The sequence below is a fragment of the Ictalurus punctatus genome, chromosome 18 (genome assembly GCF_001660625.3).
Source record: "Ictalurus punctatus breed USDA103 chromosome 18, Coco_2.0, whole genome shotgun sequence".
Taxonomy (NCBI): Eukaryota; Metazoa; Chordata; class Actinopteri; order Siluriformes; family Ictaluridae; genus Ictalurus; species Ictalurus punctatus.
Window position 1 is genome coordinate 15,009,797 of NC_030433.2, and position 22,801 is coordinate 15,032,597.

The 22,801-nt window shown below is 38.0% G+C and overlaps 1 protein-coding gene across 3 annotated transcripts in view; it reads right to left on the reverse strand.

Moving 5' to 3' along the window:
- The window catches only part of stim1b (stromal interaction molecule 1b), a 46,689-nt gene extending 25,021 nt beyond the window's left edge, over positions 1–21,668 (reverse strand). The window contains exons 1-7 of one of the 3 annotated variants that reach the window (XM_047161672.2): positions 21,619–21,637; positions 21,424–21,496; positions 20,762–20,882; positions 7,959–8,089; positions 6,398–6,512; positions 4,739–4,850; positions 3,601–3,713 (exon numbers count right to left, since the gene is read on the reverse strand). In XM_047161672.2, the coding sequence (XP_047017628.1) occupies positions 3,601–3,713; positions 4,739–4,850; positions 6,398–6,512; positions 7,959–8,089; positions 20,762–20,876 (586 nt within the window). In that variant the 5' untranslated portion in view covers positions 20,877–20,882; positions 21,424–21,496; positions 21,619–21,637. Of the gene's footprint in view, positions 1–3,600; positions 3,714–4,738; positions 4,851–6,397; positions 6,513–7,958; positions 8,090–20,761; positions 20,883–21,423 lie in introns of all 3 variants that reach the window. The other 2 variants (XM_017492975.3, XM_017492974.3) reach the window with 2 other exon arrangements.
- Positions 21,669–22,801: the final 1,133 nt, after the last annotated feature.

The following is a 22,801-nucleotide window of genomic DNA, read 5'->3' on the forward strand; positions in this document are numbered from 1 at the left end:
TTGAATGACCTGGCCAGGTATCAGCAGTATATAGAACACATGAAGAACCAAACATATTTCTCCATATGTTGACCCAATTTTTATCATAGCTGGAGCACACGTCTTAAAAAGAGTGTAGAACAGTCTTCTTGTACTTCCAGGTCGACATTTCAAGCTGAAATGTACTGTGGTGGCATTTATTCTTACTTGGATTCAAGATTATTTGATTTCTAGACTATCTTTGGTAAAACAAGCAAAAAACTTTAGTGTGTGCCAAGAAAAAGAAAATGAAAATAAAATACTGTTTCACACTACTTTTACAAACTGATTCTGAAAATATTTGACTGTGTGGACTGTGTATGTGTGCTACTTATGTCCTCCTCTATTTCAGCTACCAATCTGACAGTGTGAGGACGAACATGTTTCCTCTGAGACACGTGAAGATGGTACATCTGTTCAAACTGCTGCTTATACAACATCACAGGATGTGAGATGCAGAATGCGCTTAGAAGAGTTGCTAACTACCTTTTTTATATGCATGAGCTTACAGATGCCTGCGATTATCCCTTCGATTGACAACGGCGAGATAATTGGAATCGGTGTTCTCTTGGACACTTGGCCACAGATCGTCACTGCGCCACTGATGAGTCTCAAACTCCTTTAGATCGTTTTGCAGCTCAGGAGACAGATTTATAAGTAATGATGCCTACTTTTTGCAATTTGTAACATAATTTTGGAATATTGGACAGGAGAGCTTGGGTTTTATGAAGGCACTATATAAATCAGTCCTATTATTATTATTATTTTGCTTAAGGCAAGATTCCATTAACTGTGTCAACCAAAAATGGTAGAACTAGCCAGCAATAGAGATACAGTTGGTAATGTCAGTAATGCATAAATCTTTCTTGGGTTTCATTTTCAATTAAGAGTCCGCTGGTAAAAATAAACATTTCTATTTCAAGCAGATGGGTGCTTACTAAGGATAATATTTTTCTAAGGCTCATCCTAAGATAAAAAGGAGTCTTTGAGAACTTGATCTTTAAATATGCAGGGTCAATAAACATCTACTGAGAAAGATGTTTAACTCTAGAGAGAGGCCTACTTTAATATCGTGGGTGAGAGTAGTTGCAAGATAAGATGGCAAACAAAACTGAAATTTTTGCTCATTAACCATGGCCAACCAACTGTCCCAAGTAAAATTTCTATTAATGAAAAATTTATCGTTCGCCATGTCTGCTGATGATGTCACTAACACTGTAGTAATCGTTTCAAAGTAAGGAGTGGAATTTTACGTGGTAAACACAGACTAGTGGAGAGATACAAACAATGAAATGTCCCAGTGCGGTTATAGGAAATATAAGCACTCTTATAAGCCGCTTGTATAATCAAATTAGTGGAATGGAACTAACTGGTGTATAAATGGTGAATATATAATTGGCCAAAAGAAATGAAAATAAATTGAGTTGAAGGTGTCACGGAAAACCATAATGAAAGCAGTGGTCGCTCAGTGGATAAAACGTTGGACTACAGATCAGAAGGTCATAAGTTCAAAACCGAGCATGGCCAAGCTGCCACTGCTGGGCCCTTGAGCAAGGCCCTTAACCCTCAACTCCTCAGTTGTATAAATGAGATAAATGTAAGTTGCTCTGGATAAAGGTGCCTGCCAAATGCCATAACTGTAAATGTAGTTTCTCACACAAGTTATTGTCTCCTAACACTTTATTTTGCTTTAAAACCATACATTGTTCACCTTCTGTGGTTTGACAAGAATGCACATTGTCACAGTACTGTATTGTATTCAATTCAATTCAATTTGAAGTTATAGGCTCTATAATATCCAAATGCATTCACATATTAAACCTTTTAAGTAAGTAATTATCAAGTGCATCTTAAAAGAATGTGGCAGCACTAGTCTATAACCATTCAATGACCATCCCTCTCTCTATCTTTCTGGCTGTCTCTCTCCCTACATCCCTCTCTCAGTATGTTTAGCCAGCTGTACATGTCACATTGAAACAAGTGTTTGTAATAAAGTATATCCTTCCAAGCACGACTTTTTCCCTCCACAGCGCCTGGCTATTTTCAAACACAGACTGAAAATATTCTCTTACGTGTAAAAACAATCCCGAGCGTGTTTTGCCTTAATACAGAAATGCAATCTGGATGTGCATGATTTAAACTGTAAACTTATTCTCGACAATCCACAGGACCAACAAAAATTCGTTCTACATTGCTGTCTAATCCATTACACTTTACCAGTTCCATGATAGGCTACTATAGATTACAGGTCTCCCAAGACATTATATAATAATCAGAATAATCTCAAATACGACACTGTAAGTAACTTGTAATAATAAACAAATTGGTTTTATGTATGGGAATTTGCCTGTAACAAAATCAATTTGTCCATTTGCTAGCTAACTAGACACTCAAATTGATTTTGTAACAGGAAAATTCCCATAAAATTGGGTTTGTTATTATAGCTAGGCTACAAATACCAGGCTGTAAAGTTGAGTTAAATTATTTGCTAGCTAGCTACCTTAGCAAGGAAGCCAGCTTGTTCGCTATTTCCTGGCACCAAAAGTTGTCTTCTGTCTTTCATCCAGTCCATGTGATTAAGCTAAGGTTAATGCTAGAAAAGAGCTGGAGTATGAACGATGAAAATGGTGAGAAAACTTTTGTTTTATAGCTAACAAACTATATGACACATTAGATACACTATATGGCCAAAAGTTGACCATTAAAACCATATGTGCTTTTTGAACACCCCATTCCAGATTTAGTCCCCTTCACTCCACTTTTCTGGGCATTCTTTCCACTAGATTTTAAAACACTGCATTAGTGAGGTCAGGGACTGATGTTGGGTGAGGAGGCCTGGGACGCAGTCAGCATTTCTGTTCTTGCTAAAGGTGTTCAGTGGGGTTGAGGTCAGGGCTCTGGGCAGGCCACTCAAGTTCTTCCACTCCTTAGCAAATCATGTGTTCATGGAGCTCGATTTTGTGCACAGGGGCACTGTCATGCCGGAACAGGTTTGGGTTCAATGAAGATAAATTATAATCCTACAGTGTTCAAAGGCATCCTATATAATGGTGTGCCTCCAACTTTGTGGCAACAGTTTGGTGCGTGTGAATGATATAGTGTTAACGCGAAAATGATGTTTCAGTGTAACGTGTTAGTCAATGTTAATTTAGCGATGATGCATGTGATCTCCAACGTACACCTGAAAAGCGCAGAAAATAGACACTTCTATTTTACTATGGTATTGGCATAGACTTTTAAGGTTTTTATGTTGTGATTTGGCACTGCTTTTTTCATTTGTGTGATAACTGCTGCAATAATAGTGCAAATTTATTTGCACTGGAAAAGCCTGTTATGTTAGTGCTGAACTAGCAGTAATGTATCTTCCAATACCTTTCAATTACTGCTACATTAAAACACCTATCATAAACACAAAATTGAGCAGATGACAATCAGGCTAATGCAAAAATTACAACATACATGTGCTCATCATGTAGAATGAACTCATCCACTTACTGACTATTTAATTTTTTTTTTCTACCTGAGATGTTTAAGTTAGAGTTTCGCTGTCTGCACATCTTAAAACCACGCTGGGATGCTTACTCTGTGGGCCGAACAGCACTGTGTCCAGAGCTTTAAGCTGCAGTTTCTGAGCATGACTGCGGTCCAGGATCTTCAACACGGACAGTGTCATTGTGGCATTTTTCACCGCCAGCCTAATGGTGAGACGTGAGACACACTGTACTGTTTATGAAGCAATTTCAAATGCAAAAAATCTAATGCAAATACAATAAAGCAATATGTCTAACATGAATGATTAGGCTTAGATTAGTCCTGGGGAATTCATGCAGAATAAATGAGCCATTCCTAACTCAAGGGTCAATAAATCACCAGTTCCAGTTCGTGGGACACTCAGATTTCATGTCTGAACTATTAGGTTTTTTTTTATATTTATAGCTGCCCAAAGAATCAGTAGGTTCAACATCTAGAAATATGTATTCCCTACTGATGCATCTTGAAGTGTGACTATAGTACACAATACTCATTTTGAAACCAAGTCCTTTGCTGCACTGTACATCATGGGTAGAAAAATCTTTGCATATCAATCATCATGCCCAGCTGACAAACAATTTTTTCTTAATCAAGAACAAGCAGGTATATGGAAACACTGATGAATTAGAGCAAAACAAAGTATAGCACAAAGTCATCATGTAACCCTCCTGCTAGCGTAATGCGCACAATACCTCGTGGTTAAACATATACGCTATAGAGAAAATTAAGATGCTAGCCAGACTCAAACAATATATTTTATGGTTTATGTGAGAAGAGAACCCTTCAAAACCCATAGTCAAAACTTTGGGAAACAACTTGCTGACATTTTGACGAGGACAGTATCTCAGAAATTTTGTTTGAAGAGTTGTCCTCTTCCCCAGAGTTCAATTCCCTTAGTTTGTATAACTAGCGTAAAAGCTCAGCATACATTATTAAATTAGATCAGCTACTGGTATTTAGTTCAGTCAGTTTCAAGGTAACCAAAACATTGGACTGTGCGAGTAGACCTGGAGCTTTCATTTACCCATTGGACTAGCTAATGAATTTATGGTTTGTCCATCAATCTAAGTCGTGCTGATTTTATTTTGATCAAATCCCTTCAGGAATAGAACCTACAGAGCAACTATGAGGCTTATATATTGATGGCAATAAATGTAAAAGTGTGCAAGACTGTACGACTTTGTTTTACCTGGGCAAGGCATGGCCATTGATCTCATTCTTCCTGAAGGAGTCAACATATTGCGGCAGTTCCACATAGTTAATGAGCCAATCTACCACTTGCTCCACCGTCCATTTATATGCTGAAAAAGATATATAACGTGATAAATTTACCTCTCTAATTTCACTGTTGTCAATAGGTCAACATTACAATGACAGATTGTAGGGAAAAAAACAACATTTTACACAATTTTTCAGTTAACCTAACTACAGTCAATCAACCAAGACTTGTAAGTGTCTGAAATTTGCTTGATTTTTTTTAGTTTTGCTCTAAAGCAAAAAGTACACAGCTCACAAGTTAGGAAAGCTAATAGCCTTCACGCAAACTGCATGTCTAAATCATGACACACTTACTCTAAACCATGTTGAGTTGTTTAGAATGTTAAACAGCCTTACTCATGTGCAGTTTGACATTGCTTAAATCTGTTATTTATAAAAAAATTTTAAAAAGGACAAAAAGGCATCACAAAGCTAATTAAAAAAAAAAAAGAAAAAAGAAAAAAGACATCGCAGCTGCCATCTGGAATCACCCAGAATCACTTTCTTCCTTGCTTGATGTCAGATAGGATATCATTTAGTTTCATTGACATGCCCCATTGGCCATGGAGCATCTGATTGGTTTAGTTTTTGCACCCTTTTCTGTCCACAAGCTTCAGGATCCTTGGGGTTGAAATCTGACTGGCTCTCTGTACTTCCATGGTAGGAAAACAAAGTTCTTTTTTTTTTTCTTTCAAAAACACTGTTATGCAATCAGCTTTCTGGAGGAAAATGTAGTCACAAGACTAAATAAAAAGAATAACATCTTTTTAAATAATTAAAGAGTTTTAAGCAGCTGATGGTGAGTAAATGAATTAATCGTCAATGTTTGACAAGATAAAAAGAAAGGGTCTGTAGATGGTCATCTGTCATGTCAATCAAATGGAATAGAAGTGGTTCTTGGCCACATTTATTGACAAAACCTACCAGACCGTCTAATGAATGCTAGAGACGTGTAAGGCTTGCCTGCCGAGTGACCATGAAACTCAAGGAGGAGGTGGAGCTAAAAGTATGAAGGCAGAATTGTAAGTTGCAATTGATTCGGATAAAAAATATATATATATTTCCAGTGAGGGTGACGATGCAGACTTTAGACACTAAACATGTCCTGGCTGATAAGATGTTCTTTTTTATATTATCTTAAACATAAACATGCCCTATTATTTCACACACTATGTTTACTGAAAAAAATTATTTCTCTGTTTCCCAGTGGGAAAGACTTCACATCGTAAACTGTGCATCGTAGACTTCCGGTTCAGACTTGTAGCCATGTAACACAGAGGCATATCTCTGTAAGCAAACAGGCCAAAGGGATTAGAATCTGTCAGCATGCTGTAATTCTCCATTGGCTCCATCATCAAAGACTACAAATGGCACACTGGGTCAGAGCCAACTACGTCATTTCATTCATAGCAGAGGTTAACAAAGGTCAGCTAGCATGATGAGCATGGCCAAAACACTGTGCATGTATGTTGAGAAGTTCCACTTGGCGTGGTGTGAAGGCTGCTTTAGAGTAGTGTACAAAGGCCTTGCAGCTACTACGTGTGTGTGTGTGTGTGTGTGTGTGTGTGTGTATACGAGTATATGTGCTGACCGTCAGAGGCCCTCCAGGTGTTCCACATGTCCTCCACAGTGATCAGCAGGTCAGCTCCATGGAAATTCTTGTGTTTCGCCTTGGGATCGTTATACTTTAGATCCTCTCGGAGAAACTGTAAGAGCGAACAAAGATGAATCTCAAGACAGTAAGGAATAAAACTCTTCAAGTCATGCTGTTCTGAAAACACTCCCATCAGAGAAAACTTGCTGACTGTTCAAAGATTCATCCGTTCATTAAGTTACTGAAATTATACTATGCATTTATACTGCGTCCATCTCCAAGTGTTATGTTCAACTTGTCAACCTGTGGGAAAAACTGCAATGTCTAATGGAACCTGTTAAACATTGATCAATACAATTATCACACACTATTCCAGCTGAACTGTTATGTAGAGAAAAAGGGTAATGCGTTTACATCATTCAGTTTTTCCCCTGGCCATATCCTTGTATAAGAACATGTTTTTTTTTTATGGTACGTGTGGGTTTCCCAACAAAAGAGAATGTCCTTCTATATGGCTGGATGTTTATATTAGTACCACTGTGCTGTATAATGACTGAAACATTATGTTACGAACAGGGAAAGATATTAGTGCTATGACTCATACTGATGATTACATGGAAAAATGGAGCTGTTGGATATCCATAACCTTGAGTAGACTGTGGTCAGTCAATGATTAGGGCGTTTACTCAACAGGCAGTATACAGAGAGCTGCAGCTGAGGCGTTCTCAGGACACGTAGTTTGGTTGATATAAGTGGCACAGCATTTAAAGGCTCATGATGCTGGACTAAAGTTGTAATATGTCTTTAGTATAAACCTAGGCTGCGTTCACAGCCATCAAAAACAAACCTTTTGCCATTGATTTGAATGAAAAAGGCAGCAGTAATGAGCAGGGACCATGTAATACCCAGTGGGCAGTTCTTATAAGCTTACATAGAACACTACAGGTTCGCTAGACGTTCAAGTTTCGTGACAATTGGCCAATGCGGATCCTGCAAAATGCCAGTTGCACTCTGACTGGCCAATGGTTGCCATGATTTTCAATTAAGCTATCCACAGGTATCTAATTACAGACTATAGATATGGCTTACCGAATTTAAAAACAATTGGACAGATTAAAGGAAAAAAACTAGCAAGGTGATGGGCCATCAAGAGCCACCAAACCAGATTCAGTTGGTCTCTGGAACTGTACTGGTGGGATGAACTTCATTCTCAGGAGACTTAGTTCTTAGCTTTTTGAATAATAGAACACTGATGAAAAAGGCACTGGCTAGCATGCCATGTTGCCTCAACACAGACAGAAGATGACCCTTTCCTCTGCAGAGGACACTGAGTACAGGCTATAAAGTACAACCCCAATTCCAAAAAAGTTGGGACGCTGTGTTAAATTTACATAAAAACAGAATGCAATGATATACAAATCTCATAAACCCATGTTATTCACAATAGAACATAGAACATATATCAAATGTTTCAACTGAGTAAATGTACCATACCACCACCTCAAGGTTAAAAACCTATGACAACAAGCTGAAATTCCTCAAACTCCTCAGTCCTCACCCCATCTGTCTCCGTCACATCCACGCTACCGTCCGCATCATCGTCCATATCTTTGTGGATGCTCCTGATGGCCTCGAAACTCAGCACAGCGTTCTCATCCTGACAAAGGACCTTATCAACCGCACACAGCTCTGCAGGAGAAGGAAGGAAGAGAGAGAGAGAAAGAGACAAAAAAGACAGAAAGAGAGCAGAGATATGAAAAATTATAACCATGAATTAAATGAAATAAATCCTGTCAAGGTAATTTATGTTAGCAAGCTAGCTAGCATTTTTCTGTGAGGATTATAAACCTTTATGAATACATCATAAAAATCCTCCTGGAAATCATATCTTGTTGGGTTTTGAACTCTTAGACCCGACCTATATGCAATGTAGGATTGTAACTCAATGATGCTATCTGTATCAATATTCAGATTTAAACCCTGAAGTGGGTGTGGCCTAAACCTTTATATATACATATATACATATATACATACATATATACATACATACATACATACATACATACATATATATATATATATATATATATATATATATATATATATATATATATATATATATATATATATGCACACACACACAAACTATGTCCTGCTAACACTGGGTCAAATCATAGATGCAGAAAAGCCATCATAGCACCTCAACCTCAGCTACATCTCTCCAGTTCATAAGTGGTCTCAACTAGAGATGTGTGTGGGACTGTTTTTTTGTTTGTTGTTTTTTTTTTCTGCTCACAGAGTTATTATTTTCTAATGAATTTAGTTGGTTCTATGTATACAGTAAATACAGCATGTCTGAGAAGTTAGAAATAGGAATAAGTTGAGCAAATATATCGATCCGAATATGTTAAGCAAAACCTACAAAAACATGATACAGCAGCTGGGATAGTGCATACAGCATAAGGGTGAACATTTTGAGCATATGCTGTAAATAATAAATACTAAATTGAGTATATGTAGTTTTACTCTCATTGGTTCCTGACTTTTCAGACACCATGTATAAGCAAACTAGCTTAATTTAAGCTAAGGATGAATGAATAAACACTGGTTAATGAATGTGGTCTTTCTTTGACTCTGTCACTCTCACCCACATGAAAGTAACAACCCCTGCTCATATTACTTTTTTGTCCCATGAGATCTCAGTCACAAGGCACACCTCAGGTCTTTCCAGCAATCTTTCTAAAAAAAAAAAAAAAAAAAAAAGAAGAAGAAGGAGAAATGGAAATAGAAATATGTTTTATTTGTTTAGACCATGTTATAGTGTTTTCAGTAAGAATAATGTATGCATATTCGGTTTCGTCCCTACTGAACTAGCATGAGGATACACTCACATGAGGATACAAGCGCTCTGTAATCTTCATCAAAAATATACCCTCATCATCCACTTGAATAGGAACACCTTTACACTTGCTCATTTATGCAGTTATCAAATCAGCCAATCATAAGGCAGCAGCACAATACATAAAATCGTACAGATGCGGGTCAAGAGCTTCAGTTAAAGTTCACATCAAACATCAGAATGGGGAAACCGTGTGAGCTCTATGACTTTAACCGTGGCATGGTTGCTGGTGCCAGAAACTCCTGATCTACACGGAATGGTGTGAAAATAATTTTATACAATGTGCTGCTGCCACATGATTGACTGATTGGATAACTGCATAAATAAGCAGGTGTACAGGTGTTCCTATTAAAGTGGATGGTGAGTGTATCTTTTTCATGAAGATTACAGAGCACTTCTGTAAGTCACTATGGATAAATGCATCTGTAAAATGTAGTAATTGTACAGGTCGATGTAACTAAGGTCTTCAAGTGTTTGACTATTTTGGCTAAATCGTGGCTCTCCTGATGCGCTTCACGACCCCGATAAAAACTACACCATATCCCACACTCAGTCAAAAGCCTTTAACATTCAATGCAGGCTGTGTTTTACTAATCAGTACATACAGGATTTCTCAGAGTTTTTTTTGTGATTGTTGCAGCCAAAAAAATTGTTCGTTTTGCAGAAAACTACTTGAATTGGTGAAATTGCAATTCCACAAAATTGTTTTGCACAGTGTTTCGCAGTGATGTTTGTTTTTAAATGAGAGCTTTTACCTGTACTCATGTTCGACGCACGCGATTTGAAGGGGGTATTGGCTGAATGCATATTGTGGCGATATCACATGGCACAATGGGATGAAGTCACATGACACACCTTGGCACAAATCTGTGGAAAATCTGCGGTAATTTTGAAAAATTGCAAGCTCCTGTGAATATTGCGGCGTTTCCTTGATTTTGCTTTGTTTTCTGCGATCGACTAATGATGGACTGACTAATGGTGAAAATACACTAAGGAGGAACAACTATAATTTCTTATAAATAATTTAGTGCTGTATCCTGCTTTCAGTCCATCATTACGAAGACTTTGTATTCCCCAGTGGACTAATAATAAAGATGAGGAAGCCTGGGGTCCCACTGTGAAAATAACACTATTTTGAGTACTGAAGTGAAGTTCATACAGCTACTGATATGCTGTGCAGCAACAGGGGGCAACTTTTTTTTTGGACACTATTTATAGACAGAAACACAGCACAGCTGCAGAGTTACTGATGCAGTAGCAGGAGTGTAAAATCAGACTGTGGGCATCTCAACATTAACTTTTTGATCAGTTTCTGATGATATGTAAGTAGTAAGATTCAATATAGTGCCGTATAAAAGCACTTTTAAGTGCATATCTAAAGGGCATAACACTCTGGAAAAGATTGTTGTGTTTGCAAATTGTACATCGAGTTGTCTGTAATTTCCCTGCAAACACAACAGGCTGCCACAAGTCAAGTGTCATAAAAATTAATAAATAAAATACTTTATCAGATTACAGCAAAAGTGCTCTTTCTATAGAGTAGAGAGAATCTGAGCCACTCTAAAAATAGCTGAACCTTGATGAATTATCAGCTACCACATCATTTGCAATGCTGCTTAAGCACCATGAAAAAAAGTAAACCACAATGCACAAAGAACCAATGAACACACCTCTGTTAGTCAGAACAATCACCATACACCTTGACTATTCACAAAGGAATTCTATTACAACATAAAAGTCAAAGGTTACAAATACACTGGATTTCATTAAAGGAATATGAACTTATATTCTTGCAAGTCCTTCATTTTATTCGCAGATTTGATCAATTATATATTTATTATCATTACCATGTCACGATTTCCCCTTGAGTCAGCGCTGCAGTATTGCAGTGAGCTCGGAAAACCGAAGCACATGGGCGTGCACGGGCCAGGTGTGCGAGTGCTCAGCGAACACAAGCTTTTCGGTTTTCAATGACAGTGACTTTGTTTACTTTGAACACATGCTTTTGTTATGATTATGGTCTGTCTCCGACCCTCATTTTGTCATTGGTTGTTTTCCCGAGTGTGTGCCATTATTGTTTTCAGCTGCCCATGTTTAATCCATGATTACGTTTGTCATTTAAACCCCTCGTGTCTCTGTGCAAATTGCGCAGTATTGAGTTTACCTCATTACCAAGCGGTTATTTCTCAGTTCCCGGTTCTCGTTTCATGGTTCATGTTTAATGTTGACCTTGTTTCTCATTTCCTCGTTTTGATTCCAGCCTAGCCCTGTTTATGCCCGTTTGCCGATTGCCTGACCTTTTGCATGTTATTAGACTATGCTTTGGATGACTGTTTTGGATTTGTCTGTATGTCTTTTACTGCACTTGCATCCGTCCTCAACTCCATTACGTCCCAGTATGTCACATTATGGTATGTCATAATGTGACATGCCATGCCATATCATATAAATGTATCATATTATATATATATATATATATATATATATATATATATATATATATATATATATATATATATATAATTACACATACATAAGCTCCACTAATATTGTTTTGTTTAAAAATTCCACAAAAATACTCTGCTCTCATGGCTATCAAACAATTGCAAACACAACACAAGTTTATATTTAAAAAATATCTTTAAGTATAGGTGTGCAACAATTATTGGCACCCTTTTAGTCAATACTTTGTGCTACCTCCCTTTGCCAAGATAACAGCTCTGAGTCTTCTATAATGCCTGATGAGGTTGGAGAATACATGACAAGGGATCTGAGACCGTTCCTCCATACAGAATCTCTCCAGATCCTTCAAATTTCGAGGTCCATGCTGGTGGACTCTCCTCTTCAGTTCACCCCACAGGTTTTCTATGGGTTTCAAGTCAGGGTACTGGGATGGCTGTGGCAGGTCCTTGATTTTGTGGTCAGTAAACCATTTTTGATTTTGATGTATGTTTTGGATCATTGTCCTGCTGGAAGAACCCACACACGGCCCATTTTAAGATTTCTGGCAGAGGCAGTCCGGTTTTCATTTAATATCTGTTGATATATGACAGAGTCCATGATGCCATGTATCCTAACAAAATGTCCAGGTCCTCTGGTAGAAAAACAGCCCCAAAACATTAAAGAGCCACCACCATATTTAACCATGGGCATGAGGTACTTTTCCATATGGCTACCTCTCTGTGTGCGCCAAAACCACCTCTGGTGTTTATTGCTAAAAATCTCTATTTTGGTTTCCTCTGCCCATAGAACCCGATCCCTTTTGAAGTTCCAGTAGTGTCTGGCAAACTGAAGACGCTCAAGTTTGTTTTTGGAAGAGACTAGAGGCTTTTTTCTTGAAACCCTTTCAAACAACTTGTGGTGATGTAGGTGACTGCAGATTGTAGTTTTGGAGACTTTCTGACCCGAAGATGCAACTAACTTCTGCAATTCTCCAAATGTGATCCTTGGGAGATTTTTTGGCCATTCAAACCATTCCCTTCTCAACGCGTTGAGACAATATAGACATCTGTCCAATTCCAGGTTGATGCATAACATTTCCAGTTGACTGGAACTTCTTAATTATTGGCCTGATTGTGGAAATGGGCATTTTCAATGCTTGTTCTATTTTCTTATAGCCACTTCCCATTTTGTGAATCTCAACAACCTTTTGCCTCACATCACAGCTATATTCCTTGGTCTTACCCATTGTTATGAATGACTAAGGGAATATGGCCTATGTGTTACCTCATATTTATACCCCTGTGTTTTTTGTGGAATTTTTGCGGATCAAAAAGTTAAACAATAAATAATTTTTTTCACAGCCTTCTTTGCTCATATTTACCAAGGGTGCCGATATTAATGGCGGATTTAAAAGATATGTTTAAAATATATTTGTTGATGTTAAAAAGACATGCAGATTTAATATATATATATATATATATTTTTTTTTTTCACTCACTTTTAGTAACCACTCATGTTGGTCAGGGTCACGAAGGCTCCGGAGTCTATCTCGGGAACACTGGATGTGAAGTGGGAACGCACACCAGCCTATTGCATACACAACTTCAACTAATCACTCTCAGCTAGGTGCAATTTAGATTATCCAGTCCACCTACTGGCATGTTTTTGAGAGGTATGAGGAAACTGGAGAATGTGGAAGAAACTGACACAGACATGGGAAGAACATGAGAAACTCTCCACATAGAGTAAATTGAACTCAGGATTGAAACTGGGACCCTGAGCTCTGAGGCAGCCACTGCGCCACTATGCCGCAATTTGAAGCTATATTGTGTACAAAATGATGTAAAGAATGAATAGCTCAGAAAAAGCTTGCTTTTTGTTGTTGTTGTTGTTGTTGTTTTAAACCAATCAAATGATTGATATATATTGATATATAAATATGATATATAAATGATGATATAGGCATACGCTTGTAACGAATGTGCAGAGAGAAGGCTACATCAAAATTCAATCCATCTAACACACATGGAGACCTGCACCGTAGATTTGGAAAGCAGCTATATGGACACGTTACATTTCATGAATCAGTTCAACATGATGAAGAACATGTGAAGTAGCTTTTTGCTGTTTTCAAAATGCTTGAAAATACGTGATGACATGTAACCAGCAGCATGTGATCACACTGGAAAAATCACAACTTAGCCAACAAATAAAGATGCATAAAAAATAATTTATAATTCCACTTTGGCATCTTAAACCAAAATCAAATTGCATTGTGCAGTGACTAGAGGTTCCCACCTCTAACCACTAACACTAAAACCTAAGCCCACTGTGACCAGGAACCAAAGTGTGCACAATTTTATTTCTCTGCTCTTAAGAGGACAGAAAGTGTTTACAAAATTACGAATGGCCATGTGCATAAACAGATATGCATTTAACTATGGGAATCTAACACTGATTAGTAAACACCATTAGTGCTTTTGTTGCACTACACGTCGCAGCCACAGTAACTCTTTCAGCTGCATCAGAGTCAGTCAGAAAGAAAACAGTATGCAAAATCAGAGAGAAGAGAATTCAGTAGTGAAATGTGAGTTTAGAAGGGAGTGAAAAGCATTCGGCCTGCTTCACTAGAGACCTTCCAGTGAAATGATCTGAGAAAGCGGCCAGGCCCTGATGGAGCCATGTGGATTTACAGGCATGCAGCCTTGTCAAGTCCCTTCAGCAATGTCCTCTGACCTGTATGGACAAACACGCATGGACAAGCGAAAGATTGCAATGTTCCCACCCAATGACAAAAAAAAAAAAAAAAAAAAAACAGAGGAATGAAGTCTGCCAGAGACTTTAACTGACTAAAAATCTTACAACGAACCTCACAGCCTTAATTCAGTGCGTGCATGAAGACTACTGATGAAAATATCTTTAAAAAAATGTAGAAAAGCCTCTCCTCTGCACTGTGAGTGCAGTATGTGACAGTTCCAAGGATAAACAACAAAAGAGTGATCACATATGGGAACACGCAGTGTTGCAGTCCTTGAAAGCACACTGTATGTGTATGCGCTCTTTTCCAGTGCATGCATTATATCATGGTTGTGAGTTCCAAGTCAAAGCACATTCAGGTCCCGATTTACAAAGATCCAAAATAATGAGCACTAATTTGCATGTGCAATGGTACAATGATACATTGTGTGCACAAATAGTGATTGTGTTATGGGCGAACGTTTGAGTGCATTACGTCACATGAAATGTCATCCAAGGAAACAATATGTAAATGAGACATATAGCCATGATTTATCAAACTAAGTAAATGGTCTAATTTTCTTTTCAACTCACAGAAATAAGTTTCTGCAAATTTATTACATGCTCTACAGGTTTGTGGGAATGTTCCAGTTCCTGCTTGTTGTTGACGAAAGACTGCTGCTTTTCTCAAGCTAATATACTAGTGTACCAGTATGCTGGAGTCTCAGCTCATGAAAACCAACATGCTTAGAGATGCATGCATTTTTAAAACCCTGCAGCCTCTCCTGATTTGACATAAAGATGAAGCTACTTTTCCAGAGGTGTGGGCTTGACTAAGCTGAAATGTTTACCTCACATAACATAAGAGGTATTCATTTATTACAAATAGCTTATTAATATGCAGCTTGTTGAATGTATTGTATCAAGTGTCCTGTATCAAACAATACTATATGATATGCCATATTGTTACACCCCTACATGATATGTCCAATTAATATTCAATATTTATTTTAAATAAATAAATAAACAGATAGATAGATAGATAGATAAATAAATAAATAAAAAGATAATAGTTTTGGCCCAATTTGGGGGATTTGTCCTTTCAGCCACAAGAGCATTAGTGAGGTCAGGAAGTGATGTCAGGCAATGAGGCCTAGTGTGCAGTCAGGGTTTCAGTTCATCCCAAAAGTGTTCACATTTGGTTTGCAGTCAGAGCTCTGTGCAGAACACAAGTTATTTTACTCCAAACTTGGCAAACCATGTCTTCATAGAGCTTGATTTGTGAATTGCCATACCGGAACAGGTTAGGGCCCGTTAGTTCCAGTGATGGGAAATCGTAATGCTACAGCATACAAAAACATTCTATACAATTCTATGCTTCCAACTTTGTGGTAACAGTTTGTGGAAGGCCCATATATGGGTGTAATGGTCAGGTGTTGACATACTTTTGACCATATAGTGTATATCCAGTCATTTATGTTTTTGCATTAGCTTTATTGTAAAATAACCATTTGTTAGTATAATTATGGTCAAAGTGCTACTCCATCAGTTACAGCATGGTTACAGGAAGTTATATCACTATTGGCTTGGCAACAACAAAACACTGAAAAGTCCACAGCTACCCCAGCTAAAATTTGCCTTATCACAGTAGCAGTGATCAGACAAGAAAACACTATTTATAAAGTAAATTGCAAGGTTTCAGAATGAAACACTGTCATACCGTAAGGAATTAAATCCAGGAATGTATACACTGCTGTATGACCCATGAAGAGACTAAGCAAGTTTAACATGAGTTAATTTGTCTTCCCAGTATACAGCCCTTAGCATGATGCTCGATTTCCTGGTTTCACACAAAGGCTGGCCAAACAGTAAATGAGTCAACATTAGTAATCTGATACACATGCAAATTTAAGATAACTTTAACCTACTGCAAGTATGCAATATTTGCAAACACAGTCCTGCATACTCCCACAAATCTTAAAAAAGAAAATCATTTTATCCAGATAATTCCTCATTCTATCAAGTCTGGTGTGTTCAAACATCTTTTGAACCATAACGAGAGCAAAAGGTAAACATGGAAATCTATAAACATTACAGAATTAAAAACTGGGATAGGTTTCATGGTTAGTCACTGTGTGTAACCTGAGGATTATTGCACCAGTGACTTTTTCACAACACAGCTAAAAACGCATTTCTATCAATTGCCATTTATGCATTATTAATTTTTGTGTAAAGATCCTAAAGTAGTAGTAATAATGGAATAATGGCCACTACAATGTCTCTCATAGAAACCAAATTTTGTATGTCTGCCAGGAACTTGGTATTAATGAAACCCAAACCTAAAATTTTTGGTTGTTTCTACGCAAGCAGGAATAAAAGGAATAAAATGTGTTCTCTTCCTCTGACACACATTGCACCCTATGATTGGTATGAAGTTATTATACTATGTAAATTTTAAACTGTAACTCCCCTTAACCAGAACACAGTTCCAGAAGCAAAATAGGCAGCACAGGATTTCAAACCACTTCCTCTCTTAAGGTGTAGTGTTCCAAATACCAAATAGCACAGCCAACACCTGGCAATGCTGAGAATAAATGATTGCTTACTAATCTTCCTAAAGACCCTTTGTCTGAATATCTCACTGAAAACACAGAAAAAGAATAACTGGATTATTATGTTTTCACATTAATATTGTTCTTAAAGCAGAGCCCTATGTTTTCTATTTATATTATATTATACATTGATCAGTCATAACATTAAAACCACCAGACTAATATTGTGTAGTTCCCCCTTGTGCTGCCAAAACTGCTCTGACTCGTTGAGGCATGTACTCCACAACTCCACCACTGGTGTGCTGTGGTATCTGGCATGAAGACGTTAGCAGCAGAGCCTTTAAGTCCTGGAAGTTGGATGGATCGGACTTGTTTGTCCAGCACATCCCATAGATGCTCGATCGGATTGAGATCTCTGGAATTTGGAGGCCAAGACAACACCCTGAACCCTTTGTCATATTCCTCAAACCATTCCTGAACAATTTTTGCAGTGTAACAGGGTACATTATCCTGCTGAAAGAGGCCACTGATATTAGGGAATACAGTTGCCATGAAGGGGTGTACTTGTTCTGCAGCAATGATTAGGTAGGTGGTACGTGTCAAAAAATGAATCCACATCCACATGAATACCAGGACCCAAGGTTTCCCAGCGGAACATTGCCCGGAGCATCACAATGCCTCCGCCAGCTTGCCTTCTTCCCATAGTGCATCCTGGTGCCATCTCTTCCCCATATAAGCAACGCACACACACTCGCCCGTCCTCATGATGTAAAAGAAACCATGATTCATCAGATTACGCAGACCAGGCCATGTTCTTCCATTGCTCATGGTTCAGTTCTGATGCTCATGCACCCAATGTAGGTGCTTTCAGCAGTGGACAGGGGCACTCTGACCACTGTGTGTGCTGACACCTTTCTATCGTAGCCAGCGTTCACTTTTTCAGCAATTTGTGTTACACTAGCTCTTTTGTGAGATTGAACCAGACGGGCTAGCCTTCAGTCCCTGCATGCACCAATGAGCCATGGGCGTCCATAACCCTGTCACTGGTTGTCCTTCCTTGGACCACTTTTAGTAGGTACTAACCACTGCATACCAGGAACATCCCAAAAGACCTGCAGTTTTTGGAGATGCTCTGACCCAGTCGTCAAGCAATCACAATTTTGCCCTTGTCAAAGTAGCACAGATCCTTATGCTTGCCCATTTTTCCAACATGCAACATATCAAATTTGAGAACTGACTGTTCACTTGCTGCCTAATATATCCCACCCCTTGACCGCTGCAGTTGTAATGAGATAATCAATCTCAGCATTGCTGCTTTTATAGTATAGGTGAAATGTTTTTGTCACAATGTTATGTTCTGAGCATTGCGGAAATGCTATGCTGTAAATAACAATGTTGTTGGCTACACAGTAGGTGTTGAATAATTCAATCAGAAACCAGATTTCCTTCTGTATCAGACATGAGACAGAACATTAGATTGGGTTTTGAAATACGGGCGGTGCAGGTTCTCAGTGTGCCTTATTGATATGTCGGAGTAAATATTAGTGTAAGGCAGGAGGTGGATGGTGAGTTGCGCATTTGTACAGGTTTCATCTCTTATTGAGACCATAAAGAACTACATCATCACAGACTATACACAGTACATAATGCACATACCAGACAGCTAAAAGTGCGAGTGGACAATATGACAACAACACGTACAGTAAAATAATGTATAAATGCTTTGAATTGGTTTCAAAATTATTTAATCAGCAGTAGAGTTCACTGAACCTGAGACTGTAGTTGCTGAAGTTGCATTACCCATACAAACTGCCACAAAGCTTCAAGTTATATAAAGTCATCACTGACCACAAAGTTTCTCTTTAGGCAATTCCTTAAAAAGAAGAAGTTTGCGTTGTGCCCCCTGCCAGAAGACGTTATGGAGAAGTTAAGAAATTCTCTCTCTCTCCCATCACATAATCAGTCTTCAACATCAAAGCCTGTGTAATAAGAAGCTCTCCATTTAGGGTTTTGTTTAAATGTACCTTAATTTAAACGAGTTGAAAATAGAAAATTAGCAACCACAGAGAGGCTTCGTTCTCCTGAATGCAGTACAGAGAGGAAACTCTGCAGTGGGAAGATATCAACTGTGTCTTAAGCCTGATGCGGAATAGAAGCTGGAGTTTGTGTTAAAGATGTTTTTGGCATTCACAATTAATTGCAGATCTTTTGAATCATATTATTGTATCATGAACTTGTTCACGGAAAACTGCAATTGTGCTAGTGTGGCATACGTGAATATGAAATGAGGATTTACACCAGCTGTTCGGTTTATTTTCATTTTCCTACTAAGGGTCTCTCAGTAAAGACAAAATGTAAGTGATGTAAACCAACTCTATCTTAAAAAGCTTCCAAAACATCCATGGAGTCCATGATTACTGGAAGTGTTTAAAAAGCTGGTGTGGATTTAAACAATGACCCTTTTTTGTCATCACTTTCACCCCGAGGAATGTTTATGTTCCGGTCATGGCCTAATTTGTATTTACTACATAAAATTTGAGTGTCTAGATGTTACTCAGCATAACTGTACGTACTAGTATAAATCTTTTACCCCCTGACAGGTCAATACACCGTTTTCCAACTCCACCCTGCCACCACAGTTTTCATTTCTGATTGTTCCTCTAGCACTCCTGGTCTATTTAAGGCCCTTGGTATCACCCTACTGTAACAGCTCCCCTTAACATCATAAATTATAGTGACTACATTTACATGCACATCAATAGTCCGATATTAATTTGAATTTGGCAATATTCTAATTAGTACTGAGTCATGTAAATGCTGCAACGCAATTGCCCGATTCAAATTAAGACAATATTGTGATTACCCAAATTCTGATTCCCACCCCTGGAATATGCCTGTTTTAACCAGAAATTTGTTTGCATGTATACAGGAATATTCCCATCCCTGTATGCATATAAAAATCGTATTCAGAATATAGCTGCAACCCGAATATTATAGACCTTAAACGGAATTTGATGTACATGTAAACTTAGTCAACAATGCAAAAATGATTATAATTGATACAAAAAATATTTTTAAAACATGAAATTGTCCAATTTTATCTACAAAGCGCTAGGCTTAGTACTAATCACTAATCAAGGGTACTAATCACAGGGTTACTACTAATTGTGCACAAATAAATGTGCCTTGTCTGTGTCCATGGCAAAGTATTAGCATGTGACTTTTTATATTTTTTCATATTTGAAAAAATGGGACACATGTCACGCTCATAATTTTGTAGACTGCTAACTAGACAAGCTACATCTCTGCCATAACTCGTATAGCTGGAGCACACCAGTGACACTGGCATAGGCACTGGACAGTTGCATCTGCACTCGCATGTGTGTAAATGGTGATGATATGAGTGTATCAAGTACAGCAGTGTTAGGCGACCTCCAGGCCTTCAACAGGGACACTTTCTAACCACAGCAACGATGCTGGATGGATATTAGAAGTTGCTGGGATGTTCTCAATCCAGCAGAGATATTAAGGTGGACACTGTCCCTCCACCCAAATACAGCTTGGTAAGTGGTGGCTCCTTTGCTTTAATATACAGGCACGAAGAGGGGCTGACAAACTGTGATAGGCTACAATCAGTAGGCCTAATTGTATAACAACAAAATGACTGGTATGTTATGTTTACCTGGTTAAATGGTCAATGTGTGTAGAGACCAGGTAGCTAATTTCTCTTACCTGAAAACCTGTCGACAGGCTGGGTGTGATCTCGGATTCTTGATGGTTCTGCTGTGCTTCTCTTCACCAGGCAAAGACAGATGATACACACAGAAGCAAGACTTACTAAATCCATGCTGACCTGAACATACACAAACACACACACACACACACACACACATATACACACACACACACACAAAGATGACTTAAACACCATCCAGGTTCCGGTTAAGGTTGTCGGAAGTTAAACATGATATATATAACAGTAATGCATGCAGAAACCGGATGCTATTCTTAAATGTTGACTTGTTGACAGACAGTGGTTATGTGGGTTTTATTCTTTGGGTTTACAAGTTCCGCATTTCACGTCACTTTTTCCGGCTCACTGACCTCCTATTCTGTCACGTTAGTAGAGAAAGATGTATTAAATACCTCAAACATTTTCATCCGTGGTACCATTAGGGCCAACTTGATCAAACTTTACATTGTCTTCACGTCTTATGAGAGGTGTAATCATTCAGGTGACATTACAGCTACATAATGACTGACAAAACTCACAGAGAATGTCTGATACTTTACATTTTATTTCCGGATGCAACGATACTCGTCTCAAAATAGCAAATAATATGGTTATCTGAAAAATGTATGTATGTATGTATGTATGCATAATTTCACAATACCTCCTGAGAACTTCTGGAATAAACCCCCGGATCGGCGAGTTCAGCAATAAGCGTCCATCCCCGTCGTCAAGCCCTTCTCAATTAATACAGAAATAAACACAACACGTTTCCAAATATTTGGTCCAATAAAGTGAATAAAATGCCACAAAGAATAAAAATCCGTATTAAGATCCTATTAAAGAGAGAAAGACATGCCTGCAGCTACTCTGCCTGCACACGACGACGTATAGGAAAGAATTTTAGCAGTCCAACGTGAGCAGTCTTGCTACGGCGCTAACATTTTCTAAACTAGAGTAATGCCGCCATCTTGTGCTTAAAACCAGAGATACGCGTATTAATAGAGCCTTGGAAAACCTCCGTTTAAACATTTTAAAACGTTGTCCAACGTGTATTAATAATGACGTGACGTTTTGACAGCCAGTATCGGTTTCACTACGGCGTATAACTATCTAAAACTTGCTCGACTCAAGAGAAAAGAACACTTAGCTAGTGAAGCTAGTTTCAGAATTGTGTTTGTTAAACTGCCTCCTGACCAACATGAAGGCAAGGTTAGGAAACAGAGAAAGAAAGAAAGAAAGAAAGAAAGAAAGAAAGAAAAATTACACATAGGTTAGGTAAAATATATTTAGATTTTATTTAAAGTAGAGATGTCAAAGTTTTCCAGAGTTCATTATATAAGTGCACAGTGAAGTGGTTACTGAAGCTGAATTAATGCAGGGATGTTTCTGAACATTTGAAGGCCCTAAGCAACAACTTCCTCAGGGGCCCTACTACACCAATCATATTATTGATATCCCTGCTGAAGAAAAAAAACAATAGACACCCTCATAGAATTTGTACATCACAGAAATTATAATGATTTCCACTACAAACACCATTACAAACCATCAGCTAACCATTAAAACCATTACCATTAATAGTCCTTAATGGTATCCACTAAACATAACATGCCACCTATAGAAGGCAACAAATTACCAGTAGAGACCCACAGGGACTATTAGAGTTTCCATTAAAACCAGTACAATTTCCATTACAACCATTAAAACCATTACAATTTCTATCGGGGTTTCTATTGTTTGTTTGTTTGTTTTTTCGAGCAGGGATGCAAGAATTAACTCAAAAACAGTTTAATAAACAATAAAATAAAAAAACAACTGAACAACAACAATATAGTATACAAGGAATTAAATTTCCAAACAAGTTAATACAAAGTATAAAAAATAAAAGTATTAAAACATAAGCCTAAGAAATGTAGCCATTACAAGGAAATTGATATATACAAATAACATGTAGTTATATCTTGTGCTTTTTACAAGTCTATTTTAAAAATCACAGGGCCTCCTGGTGGTCCAGGGGCCCTAAGTAATTTCATATACCA